Source organism: Mus musculus, chromosome 13, assembly GCF_000001635.26.
Source record: "Mus musculus strain C57BL/6J chromosome 13, GRCm38.p6 C57BL/6J".
Classification (NCBI taxonomy): domain Eukaryota; kingdom Metazoa; phylum Chordata; class Mammalia; order Rodentia; family Muridae; genus Mus; species Mus musculus.
This window is the reverse complement of record NC_000079.6, coordinates 58,041,174-58,058,126: the sequence shown is the minus strand read 5'-3', so window position 1 is coordinate 58,058,126 and position 16,953 is coordinate 58,041,174. Positions and strand designations below refer to the sequence as shown.

The 16,953-nt window shown below is 48.2% G+C and overlaps 1 protein-coding gene across 6 annotated transcripts in view; it reads left to right on the top strand.

The window, feature by feature from the left end:
- Klhl3 (kelch-like 3) overlaps positions 1-16,953 on the top strand; it is a 123,252-nt gene that overhangs the window by 65,351 nt on the left and 40,948 nt on the right. For all 6 annotated transcript variants that reach the window (XM_006517010.4, XM_006517011.4, XM_006517013.4 and 3 more), the window contains exon 6: positions 6,989-7,098. In XM_006517010.4, the coding sequence (XP_006517073.1) occupies positions 6,989-7,098 (110 nt within the window). The remainder of the gene's footprint in view (positions 1-6,988; positions 7,099-16,953) is intronic.

The following is a 16,953-nucleotide window of genomic DNA, read 5'->3' as shown; positions in this document are numbered from 1 at the left end:
GTTGGCTCGAGGAGAGGATGAAGCTGAGGGTGGGAGTTTTTACTGTTTTGAACACTTGCTACAACCCAGGCACCGCACCAAATGGCACTGATAAGTGGGCAGTTTTAAGGAGCTCATGGCAGTGTGTGTGTGTGCATACGCATGTGTGTATGTGTGTGTGTATATGTGTGTGTACTTGAGAGAGCAGGAGAAGCATACATATATATCATGAGAAACGAGACATGGGCCATATGGAGAATATTTCCTACCTTCTGTGGGGGCACATGGAAATGATATTTGGAATCTGAGGGCTAGTGGCCCTGACCCTTCTGGGAGGACATCAAGGTGGGCTCTGTCACTTCCCTGTGGAAACCTAGCTTTCTCCTTGGAGCAGAGAAATCTATGTAATTGAGGAAATCAAGTCCTGGTTCAGGAAGGCTAACCTCTGCTCTTCAAAAATCAGAAATAAGGACTGGGGGACGGGGGAGCACCTAGGGGAAGCACGGGGGGGGGGGGACGGGGACAGGACATCTAGAGGGGAACACCTAGGTAGTTCTCCTAAGATTTTCTTTCCCCGTCAAGTGCTTTGATTCTGCACATGCCTCCATGGGTTTCCCAGTCCCCATATCTTGGAAGGACCTCACGATAAGGTAGGGGGATTAGGATATGGAAATTACTTTATTTCTCTGTTTTGGGGAGAACAGACTTAGGGAACATGGGTGAATATACTTTGTCGAGCCCAGTAGACAGGGAGAGATCTTAATTCAGAGGTGATCTTAGTGTCGTTTCTGTCGCCGTGATAAAGCACTACAAAGGCCTGGGGACCTTGTAGAAGTTTGATTTATGTACCAGAATTATAAAGTCCACCCCCAGTGACAGACTTCCTCCAGCAGGGTTACACCCCCTAAACCCACCCAGGTGATGCCACCACCTGGGGGCCAAATCCAAATGCTCAAGAGTATTGAGGGGGGGACACCTAATTCAACCCACTACGTTTGTCTATGCTGTGAAGCCAGGGATGAGTCCACAATGATTAGAGCACCACTAGTCTAAGATGACTGTTTCCCCTTTAAAAAGAACGTTCTTCATATTTGTAGCCTTCCTCTCTCTTTCTTTGTGTGTATCCCTCCTCCACCCATCTCTATCACATCCAAGAGGGAAAGTTTAGGGTTTTCAGGTATTTATATTTAGTTTTATCCAAATGGCCTTCTCAGGACAGCCTTTTCAATTTATCCTTTTAACCATGTGTTAATGTTTTGCCTGCATGTATGTTTGTGTACCAAGTGCATGCAGTGCCCACAGAGGCCAGAAGAGGGCGACAGTTCCCAGGAACTGGAGTTCCACAGTCTGTTGTGGGTTGCTGCCCGTGTGGGTGCTAGGAACGGAACCCAGGTCCTCAGGAGAAGCAACGGGTGTTCTCAGCCTCTGAGTCATCTCTCCATCCCTAGGACTTGTCTTCATCTTAGAGACTCTGGTACTTCCAGAACACATGCTACTATAATCAGACAGGCTTTGGTGTCAAACCCTGGCTTTATGTTTACCATTGTGTGAACTGGAGCAGGAGATGTAGTCTTTTTGATCTTCTGCTCTGCTGATTCTAAAGTGGAGAGATTGATATTTACATTGTCAAACAAATATTCCGGAAGACTTTCAACACTGAGATAAGCATACGGTAGCTTGGTACAGAAAGTTTAGCAGTTCCAGGAGCGAAACAGAACCCAGGACCTCAGGAGACTCTGTTCAATGTTCTCTGAGCCATCTCTGAATTTACCCAGGACGCTGCTGTTTTTATATCGAGGTGCCTCTTCTAGAGGAGATGTTTAGCCCAGAGTCCTCTGTTGGCGATACTCAGTGGGAGAAGGGGGCAGGAGAGATGGCTCAAGAAAAATAACAGCCGTGGCCACAGGCTTCCAGTTGGGATTATTGGTGCCAGCAAGCCTGTCTGTAGGCACCAGATTGGTCCTCTTGATTTTTGAAGAAACACTGCTTTTGGTACATCACTTGGTCACTGTTCTGTAGTGTTTGGATGTTGTCTGAGTCAGGGTTTCTATTCCTGCACAAACATCATGACCAAGAAGCAAGTTGGGGAGGAAAGGGCTTATTCAGCTTACACTTCCACATTGCTTTTCATCACCAAAGGAAGTCAGGCCTGGAACTCAAGCAGGTCAGGAAGCAGGAGCTGATGCAGAGGCCATGGAGGGATGTTACTTACTGGCTGGCTTCCCCTGGCTTGTTCAGCTTATTTTCTTATAGAACCCAGGACTACCAGCCTAGGGGTAGCACCACGAACAATGGACTCTCCCCGATTGATCACTAATTGAGAAAATGCCTTACAGCTGGATCTCATGGAGGCATTTCCTCGAGGGAGGCTCCTTTCTCTGTGATAACTCCAGCCTGTGTCAAATTGACACACAAAATCAGCCAGTGCAGATGTTTTCAGTAAACACGTTTTTAGATATTTGCTTATTTTAGTGCTCACAGGACTTTATGAGACATTCCATTAAGAGGTGAGAAATAGTAGCCTCACAAGACTGGATAGTCGCATGGCTAGAAAGTTTGTTGAATGCAATGGAATTAGATTTGATGCCAGAGACTTGGCAGGACCTGTAGTCCCAGTGGGCTCCTCAAAGCTGTGGACAGGTGTCTCTATCAGAGCCGTGGTGCCTACAGCTGGACTCTGTGAAGAGGGAACAGGCTGGTAGGCTTCACCAGGAATCCAGAGTAGACTAATGCATATCACCACTTTTAAACAGTGTTTAAATAGTTTAGCATTTAGTTTATTGTTGATTGTCATTTGGGGACAGAAAACACTCAAAATAAATAGTTTGTTTTTGAAAATTTCATTTTAGGAAGTCAAGAAAATTTAAAATCTACTGACTGCAAGAAATGACTGTGTGTTTGTCTTCGTTGCCTGTTGTCCAGGATTTGCTGATGGGACCTGCCTGGAAAGTGCATGTCCTGTGTTTCTAGGGCTGATGGTCCCCTCTGTTCTTGCCTATCCTCCTGATACAAGCTCTGGGTGGTACAGTGTTTCTGACTCGCCATTTCTGTGTCTTTTTGAATATGTCCTGTTTCCTTGAACAGATGGGTCCTCAGGATGTGAGAATGACCAAGACTTTCCCTTTCAGCCTAGACAAAGTGATTAAAACGTGTCCCTCCCTGCCCTCGTGACCTACTGATAAAATGCACACTATCATTTTTGAGCCTTAAAATGAGACCTAGTTCAAGTGTTTGGATTTCATTTTATCAACGAGGAGACCAAAGTCTAGAAAAAAGTGGCTGTGAGATGTACCCAAGCCTTCTCTTATCCAAGGCTCAATGCCATGCCGTGCTGATGCATTGTGGGGGCTGCTGTAGCTGTGCATGCCTGCCTTTGGGAGCCTGAGACAGGAGGATAAGACTTTGAGACCAATCTGGATCCATAGCAAGGAGCTGTGTCAAAACAGCATCAGAAAACCACCAGAAGCCATAACAAGGAGATCTACCCAATTAAGTGAATATACAAAGAACAAACAACAAAACAAAACAATACAATAAATACATTGAAGCAAGACAATAAAAAACCAGGCAATTGTAGCTGATTCTTGGGGAAATACCCCTACAAGCAGAGTGGGTGCTTTTTAGAGAGTATCTAGGAAAATGGTTAATGTGGGCCCAATCTTCTGGGGATAGACTTCCTTCTTGGAAGCCCAGTTAGGAGCCACACCTTGTTCGTGATTTGTTTATCCTGTTTTGTTTTTAAATGGTGTGTGTGTGTGTGTGTCCATGTATATCTGTGCTCCACTTGCATACAGTGCCCACAGAAGCCAGAAGAGGGCATCAGATCCCTTGGCATTGGGGTTACAGAGGGTCCTGCATTGCTATGTGGATGCTGGGAGCTGAATTGGTCCTTTGCAAGGGCAGTGCTCTTAACCACTAAGCCATTGCTGCACACCCATTTACCCCGTTGCTTCTTACGTGTTGCTAACAGAAAGGGAACCCTGGGATGGAGGCTGGGGCTAATGTCTCCTCAGATGGAATAGAGAAACACTCTGCTCCTCACCTGTAACCTCGTCTGCTTCCCACCCTTCTCCTTTCCGCCGCCCCTCCCCTCCCTTCTTTCTTCTTCCCTTCTCATCCCCTCCCTCTCCATTCCAAACTCACTTTTACTCCTTTCCTCCTTATTTAAGCTCTCAAGGGGGCACAGCATCATGTAGGCTCTGTGACTCTTGGAAGAAAGTTGCTTCCAGTTTTGGCACAAGACGTGGAGCTGTTAACTTGGGCACTGTTACCATGGGCACCCATCTCTTTCCCCTAGACTTCTCTAGCTTCCTTTGTTTGCTACACAGTCAAAGGAGTCAATGTTTCATTCTTTGCTTTGTCTGCACAAGTCCTGCTCTCCCGCATCAAAACAACCCAGCTTCATTTTGGGCTTACTCATCTTGAGTTCTAAGGGGATCTGTGCTCAGCAGCCTCTGTGACGGGCTTCTAGCCATTATATGCACACGTGTTTGTCTTTTCAAAGTCCATGTCTCAGCCCCCTCAGGCTCAGGGATGGGGTGACAAGCTTTCTCCTCCCGAATCACTCTCGACTTTTCTCTCTCACCCTCTCCCCCCACCAAGTTCCCTGGGTACCAGTGTTGGATGAGAAGCTGAGCTCTCATTCCCTTTGGTGCCCCTCCCACTAGACACCACACCGTGAGTGGCCTTCCTGGAGGGAGTTCCAATGGGCAACTCCTTCAGGGTTAAGGAGCAGTCCACAGTAGCAGGAAGGGACCTAGGCTGAAGTCACACACCCTGCCATGGGGCAGGAATGGGCTGGAGGCAGGAGGCTGTCTTCTGCCTTCATTATCTCTGGGGTTTCAGGGTTGTTTGCCAATCCTCGAGGATCACACTGCACGGCACTTCCCAGGTGCTTTGCTCCATTTGCCATGAAGAGTCATGTTCTTTCTCACTGCACAGATGTCTGTGTCTCTACCTCCTTTTTTTCTCCACACCTTCCTGTTTCCCATTTGCCATGTTTGGTCCAACCAAAGCTAGACATTTGAAGGCCAGAGGCTGGCTGTGCTGGTTTGTAAGATTCTCCTAGGACCTAAAAGCCAAAGGCTCAGAGAGGCAAAGTCCAAAAGGCTGACCCTCATTCTTCATGACAGTCAGGAGTCCGGCTCGCTGGTTTGCCCCATTCAGGGAAGGTGATCCGGACCACAGTCACATCGTCAGGCTGACCAGGATGGCGCTTTATGGGGGGGGGTGTTTATAACTCCTTTATCTAAGAATAAAATATTAACACGTGGGTAATCCAGACAAAGGTAGCAATTCATACAGAAACTCACTGTGTGAGAAAAATTTCAGTCTCAAATTAAAAGTAAGTTCTGTAAGAAATGGTTTGAGAAGGGCTGGCGTCCGATAGTTTGGGGGTTAGAGTTAACTCTTAAGAGTGTTACGTGAGTGTGCTCTTCCTGCAGAGAACCTGGGGTGGGCTGTCAGCACCCACATGGTGGCTTTCAACTGCCTGCAAATCCAGTTCCAGGGATCTGCTGCCCTCTTCTGACCTTTATGGCCTCCTGCATGCATGTGGTGCACACACACACACACACACACACACACACACACACTTAATTATTTAAAAAAAGATTTATTTACTATACTTATATGAGTACACTGTAGCTGACTTCAGAACCACCAGAAGAGGGCGTCAGATCTCATTATGGATGGTTGTGAGCCACCATGTGGTTGCTGGGATTTGAACTCAGGACCTCTGGAAGAGCAGTCAGTGCTCTTAACCACCGAGCTGTCTCTTCAGCCCCATACATAATTTTTACAAGTAATGATTTGAGTTCCCTTTCAATTTCTTGAGGTGATGAATGTGGGGATGATTTAATAGGTTCTAATTTTCTTTGGCATTATGTAGTTTTATTAGGCCTGCTATTCAGTAGCCTCTTAGGATTGGAGGACTCTGTCATCTGAGAGGTCAGCTGGATGGGGCAGGGCAACTCCAGTGGAAATAGAGGAGTGCCTCCCATTAGAGTCCTTGAAGATGCTACCAGGCAAGGGGCAGCGGGATGAGGGGCTGCTGAGAGAGCCAAAGTGGGGCAGCAGGAGGGTGTTGTGAGCAACTGGGGCTGCCTACACTGGGAAACGCCATCTGGGTGAATTTACATGGGAAAGGCTGGCAAAACACCTCCAGGTCTGCCCTCATCCTGAAACCCACAGACACGATGATACTGGTCCCAGGGTAGACCCAGGCTACACCTAGTCCCTTCTTTTATAGCAGATGGCAGCTCAGTGAACACTGTGCTCTGGACGATGGCCCAGGAAGATACAAAGACTGGAACTGTCTCTCGGGCTTCCTTTCTGTGGACCTCAGGCCTGTGGCTTCTGTCTTGCTTTATAGCTGACCCCAGGTTTTCCTCCTCCTAACAGCTCTCCGGGCTGGCCGCTGGGGTCAGTTCCGTGGGTTCACGCAGCCAACCTGTTATCACCTGGGCGGACACTAACCTGGATATCCCCGTCAAACAGGGACTCAGTGATAGGCTTGGTTTGGGGCCCCGAGAGAGAGTGATGCCGCCTTCTGACCTCCTGAGGTTGAAGTCCCACAAGAACTCCAGGGACTTTCTGTCAGGAAGTTATTCCGAACCACTTCTGTGTGGCTGAGCTGCAGGGGGCGCCGTGCTTGCACCTGGACAGCCAATGAGCTCAATTATGTAAGCAGGTCCCAGGGAGGCTTTCCTGCAGTGCCTGGATCCGTCTCACAGATAGCAGACCAAATATAAACCCAGGTCTCTCTGCTCCACTTTCCTCTCCACCATTGTTCAGGACGAGACAACACAGGGTGGCACACACCTTCACTTGGGGACTAAAAGTCCTTCTCCCCCACAGCCTGGATGTCTGTCTTTTTCTCCTCTGCCCTCCAGCTCCTCCTCGCCTTCAGACCTCTGCCTTTCTCCTCAGCTTCTGCCCCCCCCCCCAAAGGTTGCCCATGGTCACTCGAGGCCTAACCTTGTTGTCTTAACTTCTTGTCTTGGAGCAGAGCAGCACTTCCCAGAGGTGATGCTGGGGGAAGAGTTTCTGAGCTTAAGTCTGGACCAGGTGTGCAGCTTGATATCCAGCGACAAGCTGACGGTCTCCTCAGAAGAGAAGGTACTGTGGAGCCCCCTGGGATAACACGAACCTTACTTAAATAAGCAAGCAAGCAAGCAAACAAACAAACAAAAAAGGGAAGCCCGTTATCCTCTGAATCCTTTAAAGAGATGACAGGGATGATGGCAAAGCTGCTTCTAATGGCTGAGTGCTCAGACTACCATGCCCTACACTAAGCCCTCGTGTAGCCTTCAGCCCTGGACGGAGGCCTTGCTGCTTTCCCGGAGTCACAGAAGAGCAGCCGGTGCCAGGTTCTTCCTGTGACAGGGAGGAGGATTTCTTTGCTTCAGGATCTGGTGTCTAGGGCAGTAAAACTTCCATGTACTCTAGGTATTTATCATCCAGCAGGGTCCACACTTCACCTCTAGTCCATGCAATTAGTAGTGCGATCTTCTGACTCTCCCCAGACCTCCTCCTCCACCCTCGATTCCCGTGAGATGCTGGCTTCCACTTTGCCCACCGGGAAGCCGAGGGGTGGAGTGGCTTCCCTTGGCTTTTACACATCGTGTGCTGTGTAAAATGTCTGGTAGAGGTCCTGGTGGGAAGTCAGCACTACCCTAGGTTATTGTCACCCTCCCTGTGTGTGGGGTTAGCTGCTCCTCCCTGCATCTAGGACATTTATCACATCCTCCTGTCTGTCACACGCTCTGAGATGGCTCTACTTCCCATAATGCAGTGCTGAGCTGCTCAGTGCTGGGAAACACACCTTGGGTGTTTTCTTCATTCCTAGATATTCTCTCTTCTCTTCTCCTCTCTCTTTCTCTCTCTCTCTCTCTCTCTCTCTCTCTCTCTCTCTCTCTCTCTCTCCTTTTCCTTTCCCCAAATCCTTTTTGTCCACTTTCCTGAGGAAACATTCAAGGAAAAATCCGCACAAAGGATTTTTATACGCAGACGGCTCTCGTGTCCAGAGGAACGGGTGGAACAAGTCACTGGGAAAGTTTACTTGGGAAGAAAAGTTGTCGTGTTTAGAACTGTGGGTCCTGGGCCCCCACGACATCTGGGCTCAGGGAGGCCTCTGCTGCTCTTAGCACCGTAGAAACACAGCCTTCAGAGAGAGCGGTGTGTCTAGCCAGGCTCCTTCCTGCTGTATCCCCAGAATCGGGGTGGACGCCTGTGTGTCTGCCTAAGCCTGCTCACCAGGCTGTCTGGATCTGTACCACAGGTTGACACAGCTGGAAGAGATGAGCTGTGCTGGATGCTTTTATATCAATGCAGCACAAGCTAGAGCCATCCAAAAGGAGGGGACCCCAGCTAAGGAAAGGGCTCCATAAGAGCTGGCTGTAGGGCGTTTGTCATTTTAAAAACTTTTTATTGATTCTTCGTGAATTTCACATCATGCATCCCTACCCAACTCATCTCCCTGTCCCTTCATAGCTGCCTTACAACCTTGCCCACTAAAGAAAACAAACCCCCAAATCACCCATCTCGTCGTGGAAGCTGTGGCGTGTCACAGTGTGTCCCATAGTATACCCTTTTGCCCACACCTTTTTTGTTTGTAAATGTTTATTGCAATGATAGATTGGTCTGGACCGAGGCTGCTGGGTTCTGCTACTTTATCGATTTTGGGTTCTCAGTGGGACTCCTCTCAGGTCTCCCATTGTTGCCCTGTGTCATGGAGATCCTGCAGTTTGGATCTGTAGGACCCGCCCCTTCACATGCTCCAGCAGTTTGTAGGTGGGGGTAAATGTTGAGGTGGGCCAGCTCAAAGTGTAGTTCATTTCCTTAATTAGTGATTGGTGGAGGAGATTGTGGGTGGGGCCATCCCCGCTGGTGCTCCTGGGTCCTGTAATAAAGCAGGCTGAGCAAGCCAGTGAGCAGCTCCCCTCCACAGCCTCTGCATCAGCTCCTGCCTCCAGGTTCCTGCCCTGCGTGAGTTCCTGCCCTGATTTCTTCAGTAGACTGTGACCCAGGGTATGTTAGCCTTTATTTCCTTAAACCCTTTCCCTCCCAGCTTTTTTTGGGGGCACGTCTTTCTGGAACCCATGCCTTCGTACCCTGCTCAGAAAGCACCGTGAGTCTGTGTCTCCTCTGGCAGGATGCTGGGGGGCGGGGGAGGCACCCACTCTTCCTGAACACCACAGGGACTGGCATTCGGGCAAACCTGGCCCCCGTCTCTGCTTGCTCTCTCTGTGACCCTGCAAACTCACCCGAAATATAAAATAAGAATACCAAGAGCACCTCCCTCTGAGAGTTGGCGTGGGGAATAGAAGGGACAGAGAGAAACCTAGTGCTCAGTAAAGGCCGGTTGTCAGCACCACCAAAGGGAAGAAGGTCAGTTTATTCTGGAGCCAGACATGAGTGACTGTGGCTCAGGAACACAAATCCAGGTCACCTAGTGCTGTGTTCTAGCAGGGGGGAAATATATATATATATATAATATGTGTGTCTGTCTGTCTCTATGTGTATATATATATATATATGTATACACATAGAGACAGAGACACACACACACACACACACACACAGAGAGAGAGAGAGAGAGAGAGAGAGAGAGAGAGAGAGGAATGTCAGCTAAGTAGACTGCAGCAAAGTGGGGCAATGCTTGCTGTGGGCCTCTGTTTCTATATTCCAGAAGAACTTACCCAAGAGTTGTAAGTTAGATTACACACACAGAGGTGGACACAAAGTGGGCAGTATTTTAAAGATCTGTTTATTTGGTGTGTATGGTTTTGTTTTGTTTTGTTTTGTTTTGTTTTTTTCTGCGTGTCTATGCACCATGCATGGGCAATGCTCATAGAGGCCAGAAGAGGGCAGCAGGACGGGAACCACTGTTACAGATGGTGGCAAGCCACCCTGTGGGTGCTACAAATGGAACCAGGGTCCTCTGGAAGAGCAGCCAGTGCTTTTAACTGTTGAGTCATCTCTCCAGCTTCAGTGAATGGGGTTTGAGAGGTCAAGAGAGCCCCGCATGATTTAGCTCTGCATCTGTGACATTTCAGGCTTCCCTTTCACACCAGTCCTAGTCAGTGAGCTTGTTCAGTGGTTCCGTTCAGGGCGGAGGCCTTTCAGGTAGTTCAGCTAACTCACCATGGTAACCGTAGTCCTGCATTCTGATTGCTAATGATAATGCAGCTAGTCTGCACAGGGTGGCAATAATGCTAGCAGAGAAAGATAATGTTGTGGGCCAAGGTGGCTGAGTGGTTAAGGTGATGGGCTGCCAGACCATGCTCTTAAGAAAACTGCATCTCAAAATAAATAAATAAATAAGCAAATAAATAAATAAAAAAAAAGAAAACTGCATCTCTCCCAAGGCAGAGAAATGTGAACTTACGTGGGGCGGCTCTTGTGACTTCATGCACTTAGGGAATGCACGCTCTTTTAAAGTAGGGTTCAGAGTGCGTGTATGCATGTTCACACTGATGGAATTCTACACGCGTCATTCCTTGAGAGCGTGAGAACCTTCAGAATTAGGGGAACACCTTTCCTAAAGTGACTCATGGTGGTTGATGCTGACTTCTACTTGAGTAGATTAAGATACGCCTAGTGTGTTAGTGAGCTCCACTCTGAGGCATGCCTGGGAGGGCTTTTCCTGGGAGAATGAACTGAAAGGGGAACCCACCCTGACTATGGGTGGCATTGTTCACGTGGACTGGGTCCCAGGGTGACTAAAAAAGAGGGGTAGAAGAGTCTACCCGAGTGCCTGCAGTCATCACTCTGCTTCCTGGTCCATGGAGCTATGAGCCAGCAGCCTTCCCCAGCGGGTGGAGCTATACCCTCAAACTGTGGGCTAGAATGAATCTTTTCCCCTCAAGTAGCTTCTTGTCAGATATTTTGTTGCATGACTGGAAGAAGTATTAAGAAAGTTTGTCCATGCTGCAGTAGGTCTGAGCAGGGGGTGGTACTCAGGTCTTGGAACTGTCAGCATGAGGATGTGCAAGCGTGCCCTAGAGTGCTGTATGCCGAGCGCAGCCCAGCCCTCTCTCCAGGGCTTGGTAAACCAAAGCGATGATGAAAATGTAGACCATAAAAACCGTGCGCATGAAACGGCACGGGGCCAAAGCGCTGCTGTGACAGGAACCAGGCTATAAGATACTCTTGGTTCACTCTGGCAAAGAATCTGGCTGCTTTTTGCCTGTGTCCTGAGCCCAGGTGAGATTAGGCTTACAAGGAATGGACTAAGTTGTGGGGAGGAGGCAATTCCAGGACAGCACAACCTTCAGGCTGTGGCATGGCTACTGCTCACTGCTTTTAGTCAGGTTTACGATGTGTGTGTGTGTGTGTGTGTGGTGGGGAGCAGAAATATGTGGAAAAAAAAAAGTCACCAAGCCAGCTCAGTCAGTCAACAGGGTCTCAAGGGAGAGAGTGAAGATTGAAAAAGAAAAACAACTAGACAAAGTTATAGCATGACTCCAGCCAGGGCTGAGGCTGAAGCAGGTTCACTCTTTCCCAGCCTGCTTTTATATCATTCTAGGTGCATCCAAAACACATGGCCAGTTCTTAGATCAAAGACAAAGTCATCAAGGGAAGTCGTAAACAAGGAGATCACACAGGAAAGTAGTGAGCAAAGAGATCATACAAGACAGCAATTCAGCCAAGCAGTGAACAAAGCCCCGTGGTCACTTTCTGATATTCTTATCTGAGCCTCCTTCCTTGTCTGAGCTCAGTGACAAATGCCAATTCCTAGAAGTGGCACCGAAAGCTCTCAACAGTGTAGCTTGTCGAGGAAAGGAATGTGGGCACAGTTACACACGTAGACAGCACAGACAAAGCAACTGTGGGCATAGCAGCTCTAAGCATTGGAAAGACCAGTATAACTTAGGACATGCCTCCCGCACCTTGCCATTGGAACAGAAATTCCCTTAAGAGAATCACTGTATCCACCGGAAGCTCTAGGGTATAAAAATGAAAATGTGTTTGAAAAAGACTTGTCAGAAAGAGAATTCCATAAGCCAAGACAGCCCTGACTGATCAAGTAGGGCTGGCTCCCTGAAGAGGCATTTCCTGGGGCCAGCAACAAAGCCACATGGACGATTAGCTGTTGTCCAGGGTCAGGCAACATCATGGCTGTTTTCTCTGAGGTCCACGGTTCGGTTCCCAGTATCCACATGGTGGTGGCTCACAACCGCCTGTAACTCTAGTCTCAAGGAGTCTGATGTCCTCTTCTGGCCTCTGCAGGTACCAGGCACACACATGGTGCATAGATATGCACACAGGTAAACACCCATGCAACATGATTGTTTAAAAATAATAGGGTTTGGATACATTGTCTCATCTACTAAACCCATAGTTTACCCTCCCCTCCCCTCCCTCCTCTTCCTTGCTCTCCCTTCCCCTTCCCTTCCATGAGAGCTATAATCTCAAACCATGAACTTTCCCTCCCTCTCCTCTCCTCTCCTCTCCTCTCCCCGACTTCCCCCTCTTCCCATGTTCTCCCCTCCTCTCATCTCCCCTTTTCTCCCCTCCTTTTCCCTCCCCTCCCATTCAGACAAGGTCTCACTGTGTGGCCCTTGCTGGCCAGGGCTAACCAGTCTGGCCTCTAACTCAGAGAGCTACATGCATGTTTGCATACCATGTACATGCAGTGCCCATGGAAGCCAGAAGAGGGCATCAGATCCCCTGAAACTGGAGTTAAAGGTGGTCGTGAGCTGCCGCGTGGGTGCTTAGAAACCAGCTTAGGTCTTATGTAAGAGTAGCAAGTGCTCTTAACCACTGAGCCATCTCTCCAGCCCCCAAAGGCACAGTTTTATTTTTCTTAGCACATCAAATATTGCTAGCGGCTTAAAAGCTCAAAAAAAAAAAAAAAAAATTCTGACAAGTGTTTGCCATCTGAATGTGAGTCCTTTGTTCTTGGAAAAATCAATCCCCAGACTTTAAGATTCCTACTTCCCGTAATTACATAGTCTGTGATAGGGACTGCTGACATTTGGTTCATAGTTGTTATTTTATTTTATTTTCAATGTATGAAGTAATCCTAGGGATCTTAAGTCGAAATTCAACTGCATTTGGTACCAACAGCTGTAAACATTTCGGTTTGGTTTATAATCCCACAGCCTGGGTTTACCTAAATCCACATTTAACGGTTATATTAGCTTTCTTTTGCCTATAGCTCATAGCTTTCTTGCGAGTGTATCATAAGGTACAGTCAGGTTTCAGACATCAGAGTTGGAAAAAGTTAACCTGCCCTTCTTGAATTCAAGGAGACGTGGTGCTGAACTGCGAACGGTCAAGATGCGCAGCAGTGGCCAAGTCCAAACAGCTTGCTTCTTCTGAGCCAGAAAGTTGCTACAATAAGCAACTTTTCTCCTGCCAGAATGTATCCACCACGTGGTCAGAGGTACTGCCGATATGAGGCTCAGGGGAGACCATGGAAAATACTGTTGAGTGAAAGGATAAAGAGCCCTTCCCAGGCTCAGCATTTTCGTCTGTACAAGCAGGTAGCGGCAGGGTAGCGGCGTAGGTTTTACCCTGTAGCGCTTTTCTAGGAGGGAATGAAACGTGGGTGAATTTGCCTAGGACACAGGAAATACTGTTGACAGGAAGGCTCCATCAGTGCTGCGGTTAGGCATCCGTTGAGCTACTGGTATCGTTAGTGACCAACTCAGGCCCCCCCAGGGGATGCTCTCCAGCGTCCACATTGCTGGGGATCATTGTTGTGGCCTAGAGTTCCGACTTCGAGGCCCATCAAGAGCACCACAGTGATCTCTGTGCTGTGCCCAGTTCTTGACACCATGAGGATGCTCAGCCGAACTTTCCTCATAGGAGTGAGGGATGCAGGCTGAGGGTGGCCTTGCCCTAGGTCAGCTGACCCAATTGATTTTTAATAATTCTCCAGAGAAAAGAATAGGCATGTGGAGGTGTGTGTGTGCATGTGCATGCATGAGAGAGAAAGAGAGTGAGTGTGTGTGTGTATGTGAGTGTGAGTGTGTGTGTGTGAGTGTGTGTATATGTGAGTGTGTGTATGTGAGTGTGTGTGTGTGTATGTGAGTGTGTGTGTGAGTGTGTGTGTGTATGTGAGTGTGAGTGTGTGTGTATGTGAGTGTGAGCGTGTGTGTGTGAGTGTGTGTGTGTGTATGTGAGTGTGAGTGTGTGAGTGTGTGTGTGTGTGTGTGTATGTGAGTGTGAGTAGAGGGTAGAAGGAGCTTTGGGTTCTCTCCCTTTTCTTCATTTGGTTTTTGTTTTAAAAGTTGCTGCTACTTGGGCCTAGAGAGATGGCTTAGTGGATAGTGCCTGGCCCAGACACACACACACACACACACACACACACACACACACACACACACACACACCTGTTGCTTGTGAACAGGACAGACACACCTGGCCGAATCATGCAATATCACTAGTTCTTTGTGTCGATTCTCCACATCCCTCCACACCACGACTGAGCCAATACAAAGACCCTCCTGTGTTCTTTTACACAGTGCAGTGGATCAAATGGAAGCCTGTAAGCAATTGGTTTGTTGACTCCCTCTCTGGCTACAGGTACCCTTGCAAGCACAAAGGCAGGATAGCAAACTCCCAGGGTGCACGCAGGAAGAAGAGATTCGGCAACATCTCCTGAGTTCTAGTGCAGTTTGCCAGGGCGTGGGTGCCCAGGCTCGGCAACCGTTGGGTGTCTCCGAGTCTTGGCTTTGTACAGCTCAATTATCCCATGCCATCTTATGAAACATGAATATGTTGGCTAGATTTATGTCAGCTTGACACAAGCAGAGGCATTTGGGAAGAGGGACGCTCAATTGAGAAAACACTCTCATGTGATTGATTTGGGAGGGCCCAGCTCACCGTGGGTGGTGCCACCCCTTGACAGCTTGTCCTGGGTGGTGTTGTGGGGAGCAAGCCAGGATCCCACAGGGTCCTTCTGAGAGAGTCCCTTCACTGACTACCCTGGATGACTGTCAGATGTAAGCTGCAGGAGACCCTTCCCTCCCCTGTTGCTCTTGGTTATGGTGTTTTACTCATCAGTAGAAATCCTCCATAAGACACCGAGACTTCTCACAGACAGCCCTGAATCGACCCTGGACAGGGGATTGCTTGCCCATTTAGACATGGGTCAGAAAGAAATGGGCTAAGTCTCTTAAAACCTATGTTTTCGTGAGAACTCAGGTTGGATTTTCTCTGTATTATCACATGTGCTGAACTATGTTTCAAGGGTCTAATTGTGATATTTTATTTCCTGGGAAATGCTGGAGTGATGACTCCCAGGGGATGTTATGTTAGTGCTACACAGTCTATCTGAATTCCTGGGATATGTCTGCTGGTGAGGGACTCAGGCTGTAGAACCTTGGCTGGCAGGCTGGGCTTGACTTCCATGAAGACATTATTTCCTGGTGACCGAGCAGGTGACCCTTATGGTTTAAGATGATCTGTTGGAATCACTGCTCTACTCTGAGGTCTGTGCCAACTTTTTTTTAATTTTTATTTTTTTAAGATTTATTTATTATATATAAGTACACTGTAGCTGTCTTCAGACACATCAGAAGAGGGCATCAGATCTCATGGATGGTTGTGAGCCACCATGTGGTTATGTGGTTGCTGAGATTTGAACTCAGGACCTCTGGAAGAGCAGTCAGTGCTCTTAACCACTGAGACATCTCGCCAGTCCTGGGATTTGATTTCTTTTTCTTTTTCTTTTTCTTTTAAGATTTATTTATCTTATGTATGTGAGTACACTGTAGCTGTACAGATGGTTGTGAGCCTTCATGTGGTTGTTGGGAATTAAATTTTTAGAACCTCTATTTACTCTGGTCGGCTGCTCACTCGGTCCCTGCTTGCTCAGGCCCAAGATTTATTAACACTGTAGCTGTCTTCAGACGCACCAGAAGAGGGCGTCAGATCTCGTTACGGGTGGTTGTGAGCCACCATGTGGTTGCTGGGATTTGAACTCAGGACCTTCGGAAGAGCAGTCAGTACTCTTACCCGCTGAGCCATTTCTCCAGCCCTGTGGCCAGCTTCTTACCCCAAGACAGCAGATTCATCTCCCTTAGCATTGTGTCTGTTGTTTGCATGTGTTGGTTATCTTTAATCATGGCTTTCAGGATGACATTTTCAGACATGTTTATAACATATTTCAATAATACTCACTTCTCTGTCCTCCTCTCTTGTCCCCCTCATATTCCCAGTGATCCTCTTCCTCTTCCCAACTGGTAATCCTACTGTGTGTGTGTGTGTGTGTGTATGAGAGAGAGAGAGAGAGAGAGAGAGAGAGAGAGCTAGTGAGTTTCATTAGAGTTGTTTACGAATGAATGGGAGAGGGTTTCTTATTTGTTTATAGAAGTACAGGCTCCTTACCAGCGGTGGCCCACTGAAGAGAATGCCCCATCAACCACTGACTGTCGGTAAACCCTCAAGGAGGGATGTGTTCTCACAAGCCCCTTCCTCAAGTCAGGCTACCTAGGGGCTCAGCCATGTGAAGATAGATCCTTTATGTGTAATCACAGTGGTTGTGAGTTTGAAGTCAGTGTCCCCACTACTCCCTCCCCCGCTTTCTCTGGCACTTACATCCCTCTTCAATATTCACTAAGCCTGGGAGGGGGTGAATCAAACACCCAATCTATGGCTGAATATTCAACAGCCAGTTGTCGTCATCACCTTTACAGTCCAGTGTCTCTGTGTTTGCTGCTGACCATCGAAGCAGAAAGGAGCCTCGATAACCAAAGCTGCCCTAATCTACGGGGATGAACATAGTCCTGTAGAAGGTAGCATGATGGACAGGCACATGTCCATTTAGAAAATAACAGCAGTGGCTCCCCTGTTAAGGCCTGTAGCTTTCAAAACCATGGGCTATGACTGGCTTTATGGTGTCTCATATGACTCCCTCCACAACCCGCCCCTGGAGAGTGGGCCTTGATTGCAGCCAGTAAGTGGTTGGTGATCCCTATAACAGACTTACCACTGTTGCCTCAGTGGGCATACCTTGGT